The sequence below is a fragment of the Fundulus heteroclitus genome, chromosome 2, assembly GCF_011125445.2.
Source record: "Fundulus heteroclitus isolate FHET01 chromosome 2, MU-UCD_Fhet_4.1, whole genome shotgun sequence".
NCBI lineage: Eukaryota > Metazoa > Chordata > Actinopteri > Cyprinodontiformes > Fundulidae > Fundulus > Fundulus heteroclitus.
Window position 1 is genome coordinate 36554729 of NC_046362.1, and position 18730 is coordinate 36573458.

Below are 18730 nucleotides of genomic sequence, written 5' to 3' on the forward strand. Positions count from 1 at the left end.
CCTTCTGCCTCACACGCTCAGCGCTGCTCGCCTCCAATGTAATCCGCTAATATTAGAAAAGGAGTCTAGAATCTATCTGATCCGTGTGTTTAACGAGAAGCTGTGTCCGTTGGCGGGCCTTGACCCCTGGTGACCTCAGAGCGCAGACTGGACCGGGTTCTGGCAGAGAGTCAGAACCACCAGCAGCAGCTTCACGACCAGCTCACCCAGCATCTGAGCAGCGCTCTCAGCTCGGCGCTGACAAACAGGATGGACAAAGTGCTGCGAGACGAGCTGAAGAAAACCGTCCCACAAAGTAAGAACACACAACAAAGTCCTTTTTGTGTTCATAAACTCCACCATAAAGTGATTTATATTGTGTGCTTCTCGTTCTCCTTTAAACTCAGATCAGCTTTAATCACCAAGTTGGCAACACAAACAAAGAATTTGACCGTGGTTCCTCTTTGCTGTCAATTAAGACATTTTAAGGATAAATACATAGAAACATGTGTATATAGGAAACCATCTGCAGCAGGTTTTTTTTTTTTAATTAGTTTATTTGTCAGGGACAATGCAGCGCACATTATTACATTCATAATTGTAATAGGCAGAGCCATAACAAAATGTGTAGATGTGTTGCATGAAAGGTTTCTAGCCTATAGGCTAATTTGCTGCAGGCAGAGAGTCAGGCCTTTATAAAATATATTGTCCTAAAATGTAGCTCACATTGCACAATCATATATAAAATACTTTATAAAAGACAACCATTAACATTTTACACAATCCTAACAACATTACACAAAACAGCACCTCACATCCAACATAATCATAATGACTCAATGTTCACATATTTGATTTTCTTTCAGACAATGTTTCACCTTTCTATTAAATGTTTTCAGGTCAGTTTCTATTTTTATTTCCGTTGGTAAATCATTCCAAAGACGGATCCTTATCACTGAGAAACTTAACTGTCCAAAAGTGGTTTTGCGCCCCTCTGCTATACAGTTGCCACCCGCTGCTCTCCTAGTGTTAACTCTCCGTGTATTTATTTTTGTCACAAAAGGACAGAGTACGGCTGGAGCTATATTGTTTGTGCATTTAAAAATCATCTTAAGAAAAGAAAACTTAATAAAACTATCAAAATCTAAAAGCTTATATTTCAGGGCTTTTAAAAGCCCTGCGTATCCTGTTTGTTGTAGTTTGGACCGGTCCTGTTAGTGTGTGGAGCCAGAACCCAGAGAAATGTCTTTCGTTTCCACATGGGGGCGATATCGAGTCACTTTAACTCTCTGCCTGCAGCAGAGGAGAAACCGCAGGCAGACCGATTAATGCAGCTTAGGATCAGTTAGTATGTGACCAGATCTGATTAAAATGAAGATTCATTATATGAGTAAATGTTAAAGTTTCATTTATTATCTAAACAAAATGTTGCAGACACCATATGGCCCTCAGTTGGACTTTAAGGAGCTGTCGTGTTCGGGGAAAATATATTGACTTTATGCGGTAAAATGAAGATTGCTGCGGCTCATCAGTCACGTTTTTTTATTACAATTCACCCTGAACGTGTTAAATTTCACAGAACTACTTCTCTGAGCACATATAACATGTTGTTAGATGAAAATTAAACCATTTGTCACTAAAATATTACCGTGATCAAAATAAGTGGTTTGCAAACCCTAAAATATTACAGTATAGTTGGGATTTTTACTATTTTATATTATATTATAGCAACATCAATAAATATCAGTAAAGTTGCAAAACTAAATAAATGCAATTATGTTGCTGATTTACTGTAAAGTGATTATAGGAAGCAGGATTTGGGTTTGAATCTGTTTCCAGGAAGAACTTGAATTTTTAAACGCCTTTATTTTTTTATCACAATGAAAGACACAAAAATATAAAACATGTTAATTTTATAGAACCAAACCTAAAACTTTTTTTTCTTTACAGTTTATAAGCAATGTATCTGATATTTATTTGTTTTCTGGCCTGTTGAGAGTTTACCGAAGCTGTTTTTGCTTCGGTTCAGGGTTTCAGTGTCGCACTAAAACCCGTCCATCAGGTGTGAAGGCGGCGTGTTCCCATGGCGTCCACACCTGCTTAGTTTCAGCAGATAAATGGAAAAAGCATGTCGATCAAATAGAAATCATATTGATTGATATCGATAATTATCAACATATTTAAAACATAGATTTTAAGTGCAGCCCTGGCCTATTTTTAGATACAGAAAACACAAACACTGAATTCAAACTCAATCCTTTATTCAACCAACTTTTTACCAAAACTGCAGGTTTTTAAATAAAAAAAAAAAACATGTGCTCTCTGAACCTTTGGAGGAGGCGGAGCTTGGTTCCTGGGTCTGCATTGTGATTGGTTGGTAGGATGTAACGATGCAATATTAACCTGCATGATAGGCTAGAAGTCAACAGGAAGGAAAACTGTTATTCTATTTAACTTTTTATTGACCCTTTTTTCTATAAGCGATATACGTCTATTGACCTTTGGCGGTCCATAATTCTTGCTCTGGTATCTTGGCTGATTTTACTTTAATTTAATAAAATAAATTTAAATAAAGTGATTTCAATTTAATTTCTTTTGGGGTTTTTTTCATGTTTTTGATGATGTCACACAGGGATCAGTATTTATGTTGTTTTTTTTGTTTTTTAAAGTTTCGCAGTTTTGTCTCTATTTAACTCAATCTGTAAAAGCTATGACATCATCATTTGGGCTCTGTCATGTTCTGATCTTAATTTATTAGTTATACTTATAAAAGTCATGTTTATTATTCTGGAAATTGTTAAATGTATTCAAGTTTAGATTTTTACTCTCATAAAACTAAATTTAATCCAGATTTAATGTTAAGAAATGCTGTTAATGTAATATATAAATATGTTAATTAACCTGAATAGGTCCCTTCTGATCTGGGAACAGCTTCAGATCCCAGTGAATAATCTGGAGGGTGGCGCCGAGGAGAGCGATGTCTGGGTTTCCCTCCAGAACCCGGTCTTAGATTAATCTCTTAACGGATTATAATCTACATCCAGAGATAATCTAAGATAGATGCGCGTCGTCAGCGTTGTTTCTGCTGCTTTTGGAGTTTTTGTTTTGTCACTTTGAAATGTTCAGAGTCGATGTGCAGAGTGGGCTGCGCATCAATAAATGATCGTCTTATTTAATGCTTGAGATAATTCTGAGCAAAAGTAAAATTAAATGTAGCAAAGAGCGATCGCCGAGGTGCGCTGATGTCAGACTAAAACGCTGCGGCCTCTGGAGAGCCTCTTCCGGGTTTTCCTTTTCCTTGTTCTCTCCAGCCTCGCTTGTCTAATTATAGAAGCGTTCTTGCTAATCTGTCTCCTGGTTTTCTTTTTTTTTTATATATATATTTATGCAGCCATTTCTAAGAGCCTGGAGCCGGTGACGGGTCAGCTGAACAACACAATTGCAGCTAAACTGGCAGCAGTGGAGGTCACCCTGAAAGACAACGCCGTCAAGGTGGTCAAGTCTAAGGTAGGGGTTCACCTTTACAGCTTTTCCCCCCCTCGCCTTTGTCGTCTCTGGTCATTTCATCCTGAGTTTCTCCACGCTTTGTATCAGAACACTACGGACGCCATCGGCCGAGCTGCAGCCGAGGCCTTGCATGGACCCATCCAGGCCGCCTACAAAGACGTCTTCCACAGCACGGTGCTGCCCATGTTTGAGAGAGGCTGCCAGTCCATGTTCCAGCAAATCAACGACAGCTTCAAGCAGGGCACACAGGAATGTAAGGCAGCCAGGATTAACGAGGACAACATTATAATTATTTTTATTTATTTATTTATTTATTGATTTATTTATTTATTTGTTTTTATTATTATTATTATGCGTAAACGGCTCCATAAAGGCATCTTTTTTTACTTGTAAATCTGTTCCAAGGTGTTGAGATGGCTCACGTGAATCAGGCCGGCTACCTTCACTGTGGGAAAGTCTGGAATTTGACTGAAGTAGTTTCCGGATTTGACTAAATAGGGAATAAGAAAAGGCACCTTTTAAAAAAATAGGCAAGGCAAGGCAAATTTATTTATATAGCACAATTCAGTACAAGACAATACAAAGTGCTTTACATGATTAAGTTATCGCAAAATAATAAAATTTTGATAGAAAATAGAATAAAAGCAAGTAGGGATAGAATGTAGTAACAAAAAAGAACATTAAAAACAGTAAAATTGTTTAACTAGAACAGTCAAAGGCAATTTTAAACAAATGTGTTTTTAATCTTGATTTAAAAGAACTCAGGCTTTCAGCACTTTTCCAGTTTTCTGGAAGTTTGTTCCAGATCAGTGGAGCATAGGAACTAAATGCTGCTTCTCCATGTCTGGTTCTGGTTCTGGTTCTGCAGAGCAGGCTGGAGCCAGAAGACCTGAGTGGTCTGGAGGGTTGATGCCCTGATAACAAGTCTGTAATGTATTTAGGTGCTAAGCCATTTAGGGATTTATAGACTAACAGAAGGATTTTAAAGTCTATTCTCTGAGATACAGGGAGCCATGGAAGGACTTTAGAACTGGGGTTATGTGCTCTACTTTCTTAGTCTTAGTGAGGACTTCAGAACCGGGTCCATGTTCTCTACTTTCTTAGTCTTAGTGAGGACGCGGGCAGCAGCGTTCTGGATCAGCTGCAGCTGTCTGATCCACTTTTTAGGAAGACCTGTGAAAACACCGTTGCAGTAATCAATTCTACTAAAAATAAACGCATGGATTAGTTTTTCCAGATCCTGCTGAGACATCAATCCTTTAATCCTATATAAAAAATATTAGCGCTTCCAGCCTTTATTTCTTAAGCCATTTACTCAGAGCTGCATCCCTTGAACCAGTGTCTCCATGTATGGCTCCTTCAGCCTGGTCCTAAATAGCTGCTGAAATATCTGCCATGGTTTCACATTTCTGGTTGTAAAACATGGTGGGAAGTCTGGTAAAGAGCGTTTTGTTGCTCTGCTTCGGTGTTCGCTGTGGGCTTCGTTGAGTTCTGGCTGTGAATTAAAGGTCTTTGTGTTCTTCCTCTTCAGTGCAGCCGCCGGGTTTCCTCTAAAAGTTGGTCTAGACCGGAACCTTGAGGCACAAACTGTGAATCTGCTGAGGAGACTCAGGGACGTGTCCACAGAGCAGCAAACGTCATCAGTTTCACAGGGAAACTCTTTTCCTCGTGTTTGGAGAAGATTAGATTGTCTTTCCTTTGGGATCTTTGTAGACGTCCTGCTGCTTTAAAAGGCTAGGAGGGAAGGAGACAAGGTGACACGAGGTCCCTGCGATGGAATAACGCAGCGTAAGACGCTATTTCTAACCGAGCAAGAGCGCGGAGGTGTTGATGAGCAGTCGGCTTATTCTGACTCTCTGAAGTTTAATACATACAGGTGGAGGATGCGGACACAATGGGGGCCGCTTCCCTCCCCGTTTAGATTCAATCCCTGATCAGATTCAGGGTGTAGCAATTAAATATGTTATATAATGTTATATAAAACGTTCGTAGTCTTCGATTAGCTCTAATCCTGACATCTGCAAGTGGCTTCTCTGACTGAAATATGTGGTACAAAAATTCTTAATTTTACCACATAAAATCAGTCAGTAAACACAACGGTGATCAGATATGAGGAGCACTATGGATTTTTGAGAAAACTTTTTGAGAAAAGGATCTTAAGTGCGCTTTATAGTCCAAAAAATACAATATATACCTTGTATTACTGCCACCTGCAGGTGATATTGTGTACATCATTCCACCTGTTCAGGTTAAGTGTGAATGGAGCTGAGCCGGTAATTTACTGGGACTAATTTGCATGTAGGAAAGGCGCTGATTCTTGTTCCAACCTGGAATGTGGTCCCAGTAAATTACTGAGACTTATGTGTGAAAGGGGCTTAATAAACATAATCAAAAGTCGATATAAAAATATACTAAACTGCATATCAGTAAATGTCAGTAAACACACATCAAAATGGGTTTGAGTACAGCACAGATCTTAGGAATCTACCTGTCAGTCGTCGGAGGTCATTACGATTTTTTTTATTTTAGATCTAAACTTTCCCTTTAAGTGATTTGAGTGAGAAATTAATATTTTGAGTACGTTTCATCAGTAACACGCTGTTTTCTACACTAACTCGCCACATGCTGCAGCTTCCCGACACCAAACGAAGCAAAGCAGCCCCACAGCATCACCAAGCCACCGCCATGCTTCGCTGTAGGCAGCGGGGGTTTCTCTTCTCATCTGCTTCCTCCTCGTTAGCAGATTAGAATTTGACTTTTCTTCTTTCTTGGTCCCGAGATGGTTTGCTAATCCTGAGTGGCTGCTGCCTCCAGGCCTTTCTGCAGGTCTCATGTCTTCAGTTGAGGGACTTGAACCAAAAAGCCCCTCAGGAATGTGGTAGCAGCTGTTAAGGGCTTCCTCTTTCTGTCACTAGGTGGCGTAACTACCTGTAACTTCCTCCAGCTGTATGGCTACAGCATTCAGAGTCTGTGACCTTCCCTTTGGACAATTTTCTCATCAGCAGTCCAGTTATTTCAGGTGTTTTATTTCAAGCTCACAAGTTCCTGAAATATTTTCCATTTCATGTTCCTTCATTCAGTTTCTTAGATTTCCCCGGAAGCTTTTTATGACATTATGGAGATATGAGTGAAATATTTGCCTAGTTGGGTTTTCTTTGCAGTTTTATTTCCCACAAATCAGGGAAGTGTCACGGTGCTGAAGCTGGCTTCTGAATTAGCAGTATAGTAAAGGGCAATTTCACTGTTCTTGGTGCTTCTTACCGAGAAAGAATTTGGTCTGGGTCATCCTTGATTAAATACAGCTCCTCTAAATCACAGTTTTATGGTGAAAATAGTTTAATTTCTACAGAAAATAGATATTTTGATGCACGAAGAACCCTGGAACCATGAAGCAAAATGATCTACAGGCCAAAAACATCTGTGAAGGCCTTTCTTAGCACTTAAGGTTTTATCTGTTAGTAACTAAAAAAAACAAAACAATAATTGACAAGATGGAAAAAATTAAACGAAACTAAGGGTCCACATCTAAATGTAAATCAATGTCAAACCCCAGATATTCAGGTTTTTATCTTTTGGATAATAAAAAGTAAATTTTTCCCATAATTATTTATAATTTCGTTGTACGTATCTATACTCGACCTATGAGGAAACAAAACACCTGGTTTCTCTCTCAGTAATTCTCTTCAGGGTTTGAATCGAGACTGCAGGACTCACTGAAAATATAACCTCTGCAGTTTTAGTTTTACTTACCTATTTAAAGTATTTGTGTGTGACTAGTTCACTGCGAACACAGGAACAAATAAAAAAAAATTATAATACCGATAGACCTAATTTGCAGTAAGGGGTGGATAACCGTAGAGGAACCTCAATAAGGGCTGCAAGTTCTGGTTCTGCTCAGGATTCAGGAAGCTCAGATGATCCGAGGTCAGCTGAGCCGGTGCAGGTACCAGATCGTCTCGGGCGCTACCCGATGACGTCTATATATGGCAACTCAACTCAATCAAACTACATTATGCCCGCGGTCTCCATTTGTTACAAATCAATTTATTTTGTTAATTTACGGTTATTTTCCTGTAAATTAGTTGAGGCATGAAAACTTTTAACATCATTTTGGAATACTTGTGTGGTAGTCTGACAATTTAATCGGTAATTTTGCAGGATCAAAGTTACAACCTTAGAGAAATTTAATTCCTCCAAATTTTTTTTAAGTTGTGAAGGGAAACTAAACCATAAACTCATTTAATTTTTAATAAAAGTCAGCAGCCAAATTTAATTTTATCATGGCGTTCATCACTTTAAAATCAATAACGTTCATTCCTCCTTTTTGTACTGATGATGTTCTTTCTGATCACATGTTTTTTTATTATTCCAGATGAAATTGTGATGAATTTGATTTTTTTTTTTTTATTGTGGTATTTGGTACATTTAAGATATATGCTGGATAAATTAGTCTGGCTAGCCCTTCCATTTTTGTTAACAATATTCTTCCAAACATTGAGCCAATTGTCAAATACTTGTTGATTTTGTAAAATGGCTTGAATATTTGTTCAAGCTTTTGAGAAAAAAGAAACCGCTAAATTAACTTAATAAAATTGATTTGTTACAAATGCAGACCGCGGGCTCTATGTAGTTTGTTTGAGTGGTGTTGCCATAATGTGACGTCATCAGGAGGCGCAGGGACCACGGAGAATTTCTTCGTAAAATTGTCCGTTTACAAACCGCAATCCCGCTCTAGAATAAAACCTACACCCCGCTATAATTACTTTAGTAAGTTGTCCAGACCAATTACAATATTTTGCGCAATTGAGCAAACGTTAAACCAACCATGTATAGTGACGTCATCAGAAGGCGCAGGACCCGAGTCAATCTGGTACCTACACCGGTTTTAATGAGGGCGCACCACTAACGAGAAAGTTACTAATAATTCATAAAGGTTTATTCGGTTTAAAGCGTCGGCCCGCTGCGACATTCTGCCGAGTCGTCTCGTCTCTCTCATCAGAACCTGCTGCTCAGGGCTTGATTGAGAGGAGCTTCATTTTCCCGTGTTGTGACTTGGATCTCTGCAGACATCCAGCAGCTGGAGTCCCACATGAAGAGCCGTAAGCAGAGGGAGCAGGAGACGCGGGACCCCGTGGTGGGCCAGCTCCAGCAGATGATCGACAGCTTCCAGAACTCCACCGATCAGCTGGCCGGCAGCGTGTCGGCGACCGTCCGGGCCGAGGTCCAGCACCAGATGCAGATGGTGTCGGGAAAGTACGTATCCGGGCCGTCCGTAGTTGATTCCTCCCGTTAGCCGAGGCTAAAACTGAGGAGAAAAAAGCTGCTTTAGTTGATCGGGACCCACTGATTAAAAAGAATCGACTGACTGGTTGTTTTAAATATCAGGAATGTAAATCAGCGGCTGCAGCCGAGCGGCCATGTTCGCCGCCTATAGAGCAGCTGTGTAATGGATCGGAGAGTAAAAAAAAACAAGCAAAGCTTAATCCTGAGGCTAATGTAAGAGCATAAATTCGATCAGGTCTCTTGTTCCCCCGTGCAATTAATTTCCCAGCCTCACGAGCTTCTGGGCTGAGGGGTGGAGCAGAGGAGAAGTGGACGGCCCGCTTATGCGCGAACATCTTAGGGAGGAGATGACAACTCCAGTCCTAAGCGACTCAGTGGAGCAAACGAGCCCCGCGGACTCTTTTGTTGTGGAAATGTTTGTGAGCTCTCCGTCCTCCTCTCCAGTCTGCAGGAGTCCATTCTCAGCCACGTGCAGCGGATCGTCAAAGGGGAGGTGAGCCTGGCCATGAAGGAGCAGCAGGCGGTCGTCACCTCCAGCATCATGCAGGCGATGCGGTCGGCAGCCGGCACGCCCGTCCCCACGGCGCACCTGGACTACCAGACGCAGCAGGCCAACATCCTGCAGTTCCTCCAGCAGGGCCAGCTCAATCAGGCCTTCCAGCAGGTAACCGCCTCGCTCTGCTGCGCCGTGCCGCCTACCGGAGCGTGGCTGCAGACACGCTCCGGTAGGCGGGTGCACCGCGGAGCCTCCTGGGCTGAACCGCACTGAATACCTTTACAGTACAATTTACTTACAGAATCAGCAGGGACAAAGTGCAGCTGCAGGTATTCATCATGCCACGCCCGCCGTGCTGCTTTGTTTCTGCTCCCAACTGTAAACAGAATCCCTGTTTTTTACTTCTTTCTGCTCTTCTGGAATCTGTTCACTGCTCGTGTGTTTTTGACGTCCCTGATTTCCCTGTCGTCTTCGGTATGAGTGTTTAACGCCACAACTAAGTCTGGGCTAAATGGGGGGATGGTGTTGGAGCCAGGGCTTCACTTCACCCACAGCTTTATGTCCCTTCAAACATGTTTTCCACTCAAAGCTAGAGTCTGCGATTTTCCGAAACGTTTCTCCAAGTCCCTTTTTTAATTAGTGCGCATTTTCCAGACCGTCTGACCCACTGAGCTATATAATACACTGGAGTGCTAATCGCCCGCTGTTAGAACAAGTTGCTTTGAAGCCACCAGCCGCCATATTGGTACTCCCTATTTTCCCCCAGTAACTAGGGAATATGTGCGCTACAGCATTGGATAACGAGGATTTTCTCATGTTCAGGGGGGCTTAAGACTTTAGAGTAGGGAGTAGCAAGATGGCGGCCAGTGACTTCAGTTTTTCGGGCAAATCAGCACTCCAGTGTATTATACAGCTCAGTGGTCTCACCTCACTCTTCTGCTCTTCAAGGGGATTGTGTGAAAGAAATCCCCCAAATCCTCTCTGGTCTCATTTCTTCCTGCTGATGCCTTCCTCTTATTCTCATAAACATGAACACGATTTGCTTCTTGTGACTCTGAGCCATGTTCAAAGTCTGCGGTGAGAGCAGTGGAGCTACAACGAGTGGCTAACACCGAAGCTAACAGCTAAGCTAACTGGATACATAAACACAAGAAGTGCGCATGTGCAGTTAGCAAGCGGAAACTAACAAGGGACGAGCACGCACACTGGCAGGGATTGATTAGTTTTTAGAGGTCTGCAGCTCTCACACAGATTAATTTATTGCTTACTTTTTCTGAATACACTACTTGAAGAATGGAAGATTACCAACAGTTTCACAAACTACACAATAGTAGTTTGTGAAACTGTTGGTAATCTTGTTAAAAAACACTTTGTTATACTGGATGATATTGTCCTTCCATTCTGAAAGTAGTCAATACATTATATATTCAGAAAAAGTAAGTAAAAAATGGATCTGTATGAGAGCTGCAGGCCTCTAAAAACTAATCAATCCCTTGTGCTCGTCCCTTGTTAGTTTCCGCTTGCTAGCTGCGCCAGTGACCAAAGCCAAAGTGTCGAAACGTTTTCAGAAAAAACTGAGCGAAGGTCCCGTTGCCTCCGATTTATTTATGTTTGTTCACATTCTCAGTTTTCCGGGTCATCGCAACAGCACGCACAAAACAGGAACTGAAACTTTTAAGACTTCTGATTCGACAGTTTATGAGCTCTATTTCAGCCTGCTGACCAGCAGTGTGCATCAAATTGGCAAGGCAGTCCTTGCCTTGGGGCGTGTAGGGCTGTGCTTACACGCCCCAACCTCGGACCTCAGCCCTGCATCAGCCTCTCAATTAGGAAACCTGAGAAGTAACTAGTGCACTATTCCCACATAAATATTAGGGCTGGGTATCATCTAGGATGAGCCGATTCGATACGATTCTCGATACACAGCTCACGATACGATACGATTCTCGATACATAGCTCAGCTTGATTTGATTCCAATATCGATATTTATTACTTTGAATTAATGCTCAGTGATTCAATCACCAAAATCAGCCAAATATTATGTTTATGTTCTATTTATTGATCACAGACATATTAACAGGAAAATAAAGTGCATTTGCTTCAATGCATTTAACGTGTCACAGAAACCAAAAATGTGCCCAAACATCTGATTTTAGGGACAAAGGAGCTTCTAAAATCCTGTCGGCCGTTCCACAAATTCGTCTCACTTGCTCTCCTTCGCTGTGAACTGTAATGGTTGCGCTGTAATAACGCCCCCTAGAGGTTGGGAGGTATATCGATATTGAAAGCCAGAATATCGATATTAAATCGTTTTTAAAAATATCGATATTAATCTTTATATCGATTTTTATGCACAGCCCTAATAAATATGCTATTTTATTTGTTTATTTGGTATATTTATTTTGGTCATTTTACTGGTCACTTTAGTTTATTCTTTGTCATTATTTAATAACATAACTCAGGTCTCTTAAGTAATTTTTCTTTAAAGAAATTCTGTTATGGTTAAAAAAGTTGGTTAAATACAGATTTAATTTGAATTCTGTGTTTGTGTTCTTTAATAAAATTAAATAATTTAGCACTATCATAAAATGTCCAGGCAGAGTTGCACATAAAATATGGTTTTAAGTATTTTAAATAATTATCGATATCGATCAATATGTAATTTTTTTTTTTATCGATAAGCTTTTTTTCCTATATCGTCCAGCCCTAGGGAATCCTTTCATATTTAAACATAAGGATGTCTGTCTCCCCCTGCAGGCTCTGTCAGCGACTGATCTGAACCTCGTCCTGTACGTCTGTGAGACCGTCGACTCCCAGCAGGTCTTCGGTCAGACGCCCTGCCCCCTGAGCCAGCCTGTGCTGCTCTCCCTCATCCAGCAGCTTTCCTCCAACCTCGCCACCCGCTCTGAGCTCAAAATCAGGTGAGAAAGCCGCTTTTACTGCAACGTGTCAACACGTGGTCTGGCCAAGGAGGTGTTCTGATTTTAAAAATGGTTTCTGCTGTTCAAAGGAGCAACAGGAACCCTGTAGGAGAGAAAAGGGTGAGCTGCCTGTGGTTAAATATGAGGAAAAAAAACCTTAAAGTAAAGTAAGGGTTTTAAAGTAAATTCCAGGCTTTGACCAGAGGAGATGAAATCATGTGCTTTTCTGCGTTTTACCCCAAACTCATCCGGAGTGTTTGTCACTGAAAGTCTAAGAATTAAAAGAACTAACTTTTAATTCACTGACCAGGTGTTTTTAGGGTTCTACCAAGAAAAACATTAAGAACAATGAAAAAGCTTTCAAACCGTAAACCATCTTGAAAGGTTACCCCAATAAACATCATGTAACTCCCAATTAATTTATTGCTTTGAGTGAGTCTGGAGACGCCGTCCTCTTTTCACTCCAAGCTGCACAGTTTAACCAAATTATTTAAAGTTGCGTAACTCTTTACTGCTTTAAGAAAAATACACGATTAACACAAAAACTGATTATATATTTCCATAACACTAACAGTATGGCACGCATGCTCGAGAGCAACATAGAAAGCTTTTGAACGTGCATCAGCCAAGTTGTAAACCCACCTGGACGGCATAAGCTAACGCTAGCTGCTATTAGCTTCACGGACAGACCGGTGACGGCGTTCTGTTGTTGTCTGGACTCTCCCATCGAGCGGAACCAGGCAACATGTCGCTGCGTGAATGCAGACTGAAACAGTGTTTGTTGTCTATCAACTTTTTTAAAGGGTACAGGAGCAACCACAGACATTATATACGTAGACGCGTCATAGGGCGCAGGTTCGCGCATCAACGTCACCGCCATATTGTATGTGGCAGAAAAAAGTTGAGTTCTGTTATTGTGAACGTGAATCAGAGAAGATGCCTCATTCCTGTGCTGCATGGAAATGTATTCTGGCAGATTTCACTACTTGTATCTGCCTTTTATAAACTGCAAAACTGGACACACTAAAGCTGCAGAGTGGCTATATATATATATATATATATATATATATATATATATATATATATATATATATATATATATATATATATATATATATATATATATATATATATATATATTTGTGTGTCTATGTGTTATGAATATAAGGATACATTTTTTTAAATCTAAACATTGTGGTTTTCATTATTTCATAAAACCGTGTCACATGTGAACTTTTAGGAACAGACTTTTTGGGGGAGTATTAAAGAGGTAAAATTAATAATAAGAGAAAAAAAGTCCTAGGTCAATAAATTGATAATGTTATGAGAAAAATGTCATATTATGAGAATTAAGGGGGAACATTTCCAGAATAGTCACAATTTGCAGAATTATTTCACTCCTGGAGTAATAGGGCCAGGTTAGATTATTTTTATTCTTTAGCAGAATAAATTCAGGACAATGAAGCTAAAGGGATACGAAAATAAACTTGTATTATTACAAAAACAAAAATACTACGAATGCAAAGTATATTCAGAGATTAAAGTCCCTCTGATGCTGTTTAAGTGACTGAGTAACTGCAGATTTGCCACATTTAAGATGGCGGACGCTCTGACGCATCGCAGCATAGGCAGAACCCGCCCAATGACGTGTCTACGTATATAATGTCTATGGGAGCAACATGCAGTTTTCACAAAACTACAGCGCCCTCTAGCGGCTATAGACGGTAATGTTTAGTCCTTGGTTCATGATGGTCGTTATGTTTTATATACGCAGGATCAGTCAAACTATGAGAAATAGATGTGACTTATAGCCCGAAAAATACGGTAATCTACATTATTAATGGATTTTACTCCCAAAATCAAGTCGAATTATTTCAAGTTCCTTTTTAGCAGTAAGTTTTGTCATTTGTTGCAAACAAAGATTTTCACTCCGATGTATAAAATAAGTTTCTGTGTTATTGTAACTTGTCGTCTCTTTTAGATTATGTGCAGAAAGTCTTATTTATCTTAGTCTGTCCTCCTGCTTGCGTGTAAATCCAACCGCTGGTGTGTTTTTAAAAGTTGCTTTTAATCAGAAACCCGTGAGCTGCACTAGCAGAAATGTTTTAATTATAAGTTTTAAAACGCATCCCGCCGCCCTCGCTCCCACTCACTCCGGTGCCTGTGCTGCAGTCCATCAGCAATAAAGCCAGCCTTTGACTAAATTATTTCTCCACATCTGATCTCTGCTGTATGACTATTATTCACCGTCTCCTGTGGGCGAAACGGTGCTAAAGTGCTGACCCCATCACGCCGCTCCGTCTGCTGCACGGCTGTCCGGGGAGCTGGCGCGGTCCCGCAGATAGCATCGGGTTTTTTAGTTGCTCTCTGCTGCTCTGTTCTTGCTTTGTCCTTGTTCTTGTCTGTTTTATTGTGTCCTATAAAAAGCTTTCTCTTCTGTGGACTTTTTTTCCTTCGTGCTTCTTGGCATCTCGTCTGCGCTGCCGATGCTCCGGCTGCTGATTTGGCTCCCCTCCGTGTCGCTCTGATGAAGGCAGCAGGGTGTGGCTCAGATTTTTTTGTTTAAATTATTAGGGGGAAAAACTAAATGACCAAAACTTTTTGACCTAATTATCCCTTAATCTAGTGGACGATTAGGTTTTTTAATCATGCTCAGAAAGCCTTGCTCGCGCAGAGAGATAGAAATCATGCAATAAAGCGCTCGGCGTGCGATAGTAAATCATAATCACAGGGCCGTCTGCAGATAAAGGTGCCGTCCGATTGGAGCGATCTCATAAAGGGTGTGAGGGGATCCTCTGGACGTCTGAGAAGGTCGTTATCCGCAGAAGCGGCGATCTTAGCGGGGTCATTATCTGGCTGCGAGGGAACGCGGCGTTTTAAAAGCGGATAAGAGAATAATACGAGGCGAGGGAGCGCGAGCAGCAGTTAAACCTGCTTCTGTGCGTGTTTTTTTTTTTTTTTTTAAAGGTTTGAACCGAGCGCGGCTACGAGCAGATGAGTTATTAACTCGCAGAAGGACAGTCCGGTGTCGGTGGAGTCCCGTGTTGCGACATTAAAAGCCTCCTTTACGAGCGCGTGTTGGCTCTGCTGCGGGGATTTAATAGGCCCGTGATGGCGACCTGGAAGGAAACCAGCGGGCGAGCTGGGAGCGTTTGATTTACGCCGCGCCGTCCCACCAGATGTCCGACCCGGACGATTAATTAAGGAGTTAAACGTTGAGCAGAGGACAAGAAGAGCGGAGCGTGGACCGTTAGCCAGGTGTGAAGGTTCGCTTTTAGCTAGCTGCAACGTTTTATTTGTCGTACAGTTTTCCGTTTTAACACGTCCTCGCTTCTTTTTCTGTCCTCCTAAAGAGCCAGACGTCCCTTTTTAACCTTTTAAAATGAACCGGATCAGCAGCTCCTCAGGCTTTCTGAAGCTTTTCTGAACTCGTTTTAAGTCCAGCTCGCTGACCAGATGTAGAGGAATGCGTTTGTCTTCCTGATTGTGTCTGCAGTAGCGGCCTCAATCCGTGTTTACCTGCCCGACACACCTGGACCAAATGGATGAGCTCATGTTGGAGTGAGAGGCAGCTAAAAGAAGATGGAGACCACGGGGGTCAAAAAACCTGACATCCCACTTCCTGGTGACACAGCAGCTGTTTGATTATAGGGACAAAAATATGATCAGGATGTTTTTGGGTCAACGTTAAAATCACACTATAAGGCGCACTTAAAATCCTTAAATCTTCTCAAAAATTTATGGTGTGCCTTATATATGATTAAAGCTGTGCTAACTGACTGATTTTATGTGGTACAATGTGCTCATAAATCTGTTAAAATGTATAAATACGACTTTGGTTAGCAGCAAAGCCGCTCCGCTCAATGGATATTAGGAGCATTACGGTACACTGCGTCACTGCCTGGTAGGACCCCTGAGCTGTCTACCAGACTGCCTGACTGTAATGTCTAAAGTGGAGGTGCATTCATGTAAAGGGTGCAGTTTCATCAGATCCACATGTCGTGGCTAATATTTCTGATAAAATTAGCAAATAAACGAACGTAACAGATTTAGAGAAGATGTTTTGAATTAAGCAGCACAGGGCTTGATGCTTAAAGACTGATTTTTTTTTTTTCCAGAAAGTCTGGAGAACCTCTGATCCCAGCATTCTGAAGCCTGGATGTTAACCATCAGTACTTTGGGTTCAGACCTACAGGCTGAATGCAACTCAAATCAACATATAAGAAAAAGGGCCATTTTTAAATGTTAAAATGGACTCTAGACAACTAAACTGTATGTTGTTGGTATGCTAAAGGACTGAAGCTGATGGTTTAAAAGTAAAGTTACCGAATATACCCAAACGGGATTTTACAGAATCTGCGTTAGTGAAGGACTAGTGGATTTATTTTAGTCCAGAGGGCTTAAAGCAGAGAAATGGACGTTTTTTTTTTTTTATTCCATCATAAGGCAACGTTAGCGTTTCCTGATTCCTAAAATATACTGAAAATACGACAAGATGGCCGCTCAAGCAGCCGGAGGTTGACGTTTTCTTCTCTGGGTTCCAGAACCACTTGCAGAAACTTGTTTCTCACTGACGTGCGTCTCGTTTGCTTCCTCCTCAGCTACCTGGAAGACGCAGTGATGAACCTGGACCACGGCGACCCGCTGACCCGGGACCACATGTCCTCGGTTCTGGCCCAGGTCCGGCCGAAGCTCATCGCCTTCCTGCAGCAGGACCCCCACAGCCCGCTCAGCAAGAGGGCGCGCCGCCTGCTGATGATGCTGCAGGGACTCGTTAACCACTAACCCCCCCCCCACCCCCCCACCCAGAAGCTTCAGGGAACGCATCGTTCTGCTTCTCAGACAAAAGCCCGTCTCCGTCTCCTCCCTGCTGCATCGCCTCCTGGTCTTTATGCTCCAAGAATGTTTGGAGAACGAAGCTTTGTTGTTTCCTTTCCTAATAATCAGGACACGAGGATTATCGAAGTTCGCTGTTGACATTCTGACACCACCGACCCCGCAGGAGACCCCATTGAATGCTCGCTCTCAGTTTTCCCCGACCTTCACCTCCAGCCAGGCGTTCCAGCCGCGGCCTGAAGAAAAAAGACGTCTGGACTGAAAATGTCGCCTTAAGAGCAAAACAGCTGGCCTTTTTTTTTTTGTTTGTTTGTTGTCGTTGTTGCGACGGGGAATTTAGCGGGTCGTTCTGCTCTCAGTTCAGTTATTTCTCAATCCGATCAGGGCAACCAGAAGTATGTGCGATCCCAGAGGCATTTTGTGTTTTCCCCCTCGGCTATTCGCTAATGGGCTGGAGGTGACATTCATGCCCCGCCGAGTCTTTGCCGAGAGAATCTGCTCATATTCACGGAGATAGTTTCTTGTTTCCAGGACCTGCTGAGAAGGTTGCGGGGAGGGGTCGGTACAATCAGGTCCAACATGATAAATGGCTGTAAAGGAAGCAGATTTGATGTGATGAAACAGTAATTCTTGGTTTAAAATCAGAAATATGTGAAGTACCGCAGCCGGCCGCCGTCCACCTGTTTATGTTAGCCCCCCTCCCTTATTTTTATTTTATTTTATAAAGAGCATTTAGCATTTGTAAGCCATGTATACTTGCTTTAAATCTCCTCAGAGTAGCGTAACAATTAAAAATCCCTGTTATTACTGACGTTATTTTACCAGGATGTTTGTGAACCTAATGTGCAGTTACTCTCCTTAGGCTCTAGGGGGCAGCACCCAGTCCCTCCCCTGGCTTTCTACGCGTTTGGGTTCCCGTTTTTTACTGAAGGAACAAAGATTTTAGGTTGTGAACGCTCGTTCGGACGGGCGTTAAAACTTACAGGGTAGATTTCCGTTTGTCGCTGGTTTGTAAAAAAAATAAAGCGAAGTCATCTCTGCGTCTTTAGAATCCGTTGGACTCTAGAAAGTGCCTTACTGTGTTTTCTCCTTCTAAGGTTGAATCGGCCCCCCCCACAGCGGCTGCGTTTCAGTTTCAGACTCGGACGGAACCGCAGAGGAGAACCGGCGTGTTCTGCTGACAAACATTTAGTCCAGTTGCAGATATTGATCCTGATTTCCGGCTCGTAGGAGAGAAACTTCTTCTTCTTCTGTTTTTTTTCCCCGTCAGCTGCTGTCCCCATCCTGTGTTTTCTTCTTCTCTCTCTCCGTCGTGTTCGTTTCTTCCGGCCCGGATGGTTCTGTTGTGCTGTTCATAGTTTGTTTTACCCTCAAACGTTTTTGGAATAAAAGAAAACTAAAACCCACTTTTCACACGTGTGTTTTACTTAAACGCCTTTTAGGGTATTCTCACTAATTGATGAAAGCTTTTATTTTTATGTGGTTCTTTATTTGCTCAGCCACAGAGGCTTTTCTGTCATTTATTTAACTTGGATTCAGCTTCAGGAGCTCAGAACCGTAAACTTTGGGATTGTCCGGCTTCGGGACGTCTTGCTGTGATTTATTTTTTTTGGCCTTTCTGCCGTGAATCACGACTAAAACAGAAGTCCTGCCTGCACCGCTAAATATTCCCACTGCCAGAAATGTGCATTACAAACTTTGCATTTG

At 41.8% G+C, this 18730-nt stretch overlaps 1 protein-coding gene across 1 annotated transcript in view; it reads left to right on the plus strand.

Annotated features, from left to right (window-relative positions):
• Positions 1 to 18429, plus strand: part of edc4 (enhancer of mRNA decapping 4) — a 45791-nt gene extending 27362 nt beyond the window's left edge. Inside the window, exons 24-30 of the mRNA XM_036126606.1 lie at positions 140 to 295; positions 3371 to 3486; positions 3574 to 3739; positions 8553 to 8739; positions 9214 to 9433; positions 12024 to 12187; positions 16789 to 18429. Coding sequence (XP_035982499.1) covers positions 140 to 295; positions 3371 to 3486; positions 3574 to 3739; positions 8553 to 8739; positions 9214 to 9433; positions 12024 to 12187; positions 16789 to 16972 — 1193 coding nt within the window. The 3' untranslated portion in view covers positions 16973 to 18429. The remainder of the gene's footprint in view (positions 1 to 139; positions 296 to 3370; positions 3487 to 3573; positions 3740 to 8552; positions 8740 to 9213; positions 9434 to 12023; positions 12188 to 16788) is intronic.
• Positions 18430 to 18730: the final 301 nt, after the last annotated feature.